This window comes from Cyprinodon variegatus, unplaced genomic scaffold (assembly GCF_000732505.1).
Source record: "Cyprinodon variegatus isolate N-32 unplaced genomic scaffold, C_variegatus-1.0 Scaffold2593, whole genome shotgun sequence".
In the NCBI taxonomy this organism is placed as follows: Eukaryota; Metazoa; Chordata; class Actinopteri; order Cyprinodontiformes; family Cyprinodontidae; genus Cyprinodon; species Cyprinodon variegatus.
The window spans coordinates 11,956-13,803 of NW_015153046.1; the positions used below are offsets into that span (position 1 = coordinate 11,956).

The following is a 1,848-nucleotide window of genomic DNA, read 5'->3' on the forward strand; positions in this document are numbered from 1 at the left end:
TAGTATCTGGTTAGTGAGATGTTTTGTTGAATTTTTGACTCCTGCCAGGTGAGATATTTTTTGTTGGATTTTTGACTCCTGCCTCCAGTGCCTGTTAACCTCCTGCCTCAGAACCTGTTTACCATTAAATCACTTAAATTCATCTTTTCCCACTCGTCTCTGCATTTGGATCCTCAAACCAACACCACCAAATCCTGACAGATCGCAAAAAAGGGAAAAGTTTCTTCTTCCTTCTTCCCCGTCCCACTCCCTTAAATCATCCATGCAATGGAAAAACAGAACACTTTATTTTCCATTTAATTTACTCCAATTGCATTTAGAAGCTTGGGAACTTTTCTCAGCCAATAAGATGTCTCTGGATTCTTTTCAGTCAATAAGAGGCAGAAAAAAGAAAGAGAGAAAGAGCATAGGTGCATACATAGAGCCTATATCTTTAACAACCCATTCAGTCAATCCCATTAGATAGTTCCTCTTTTTCTCCCTCTCAGTGACATACCCCTTCCTTGTTCTGCTCCAGTCAGTTATGGCATTAGATATTGGTGTGTTATGCTTTAATTGTGAAGATTTTCTTAAAATATTTTGCAAGGAAACCAGGCTGACCTTACCTCATTTGGCATTCGATCCCAGAACAATACGCAAATTGCAGCTGATCTAATGAAAACCCCACAAGTGCGTTAAGATGGATGAGGAACATTTTTATTAAATGCAATTAGTACTGCTGTGTTTCACGTGCTGAGGTCACTTGGGTTTGCAATCTACGACGCCAATACAGAAGGTCTTCAGCAGCTGTGGTATTCTCAGATTAAGATTGAGAAAGATTCAATTCAGTTTATTAATATAGAAGAGCCTGGAGCTGATGGATCTGTAGATCCCCTCTCCCCTTTGTCACACTTAGTAACAAGGAACAAAAAAAAAAAAAAGAAGGTGTTTTTTCTAGATGATTACAAAAGAGTTTAAAAACCTTACTGTTTTAGTGTAATGTTAGACATTGGAGCATCATTATGATTGATAATTGTAATTGATTTCTTTAAGGGAACCACCATCATTCCTGTCCTGACTTCTGTTCTGCACGATGAGAGTGAATGGGAAAGGCCAAGCACCTTTTATCCAAACCACTTCCTAAACAAAGATGGAAAGTTCCGGAAGCGTGATGCCTTCTTGCCATTTTCAGCAGGTTAGCTTAGTTATGCTTTTAAATGGATCTTGATTCTTCAGGAACTAGTTGATGGTTATTTTTTTATAGGTCGCAGGATGTGTCCTGGAGAGAGTCTGGCCAGGATGGAGCTCTTCATTTTTTTCATTACGCTCCTGCAGCATTTCCGTTTCTCTCCTGCTCCTGGAGTCACAGAGGAGGAATTAGATCTAACTCCACGTATTGGTGGTACTCTCAGCCCCCAGCTCCACAAACTGTGCGCTATTCCTATAAAATGAGCCTGGATGTCTTTGTGCAAAAATAAATATGCAGACGGTCAGAAAGAAAGATTAAATACAATCTACCAAATACTACAAATACAATTAATGTTTGAACTTCAAGGCATATTGAGGTTTTTTTTTTTTACATTTTACAGTTTTTGCATAATTTTCACCATATTGACGATTTTAAGAGATGATTGTTGGAAGCTTGGCAAATCAATGTAAACATGGCTTGGCTTGTATTACTATAGATTTAAATGTATGTCACCTGTTTTAGTTTGACAAAAAAGGCTGCACATCGAATTACATCTGAGCTGGTAGAGTTCCGCTGACAAGATGGAGGGATTTTCCAACAGCTACGTTTAATTGTCTACATACGCCAGAGAGAAAACAAATGGTATTTAGGCTTTGATAAAATCTGGGTGTTTAGATGCA

At 38.4% G+C, this 1,848-nt stretch overlaps 1 protein-coding gene across 1 annotated transcript in view; it reads left to right on the forward strand.

Annotated features, from left to right (window-relative positions):
* LOC107080972 (cytochrome P450 2K1-like) overlaps positions 1-1,492 on the forward strand; it is a gene marked incomplete at its 5' end in the record, with an annotated part of 8,431 nt that extends 6,939 nt beyond the window's left edge. Inside the window, 2 exons of the mRNA XM_015369184.1 lie at positions 1,033-1,174; positions 1,244-1,492. Of these exons, the coding sequence (XP_015224670.1) occupies positions 1,033-1,174; positions 1,244-1,431 (330 nt within the window). The remainder of the gene's footprint in view (positions 1-1,032; positions 1,175-1,243) is intronic.
* Between the last annotated feature and the right edge of the window lie 356 nt (positions 1,493-1,848).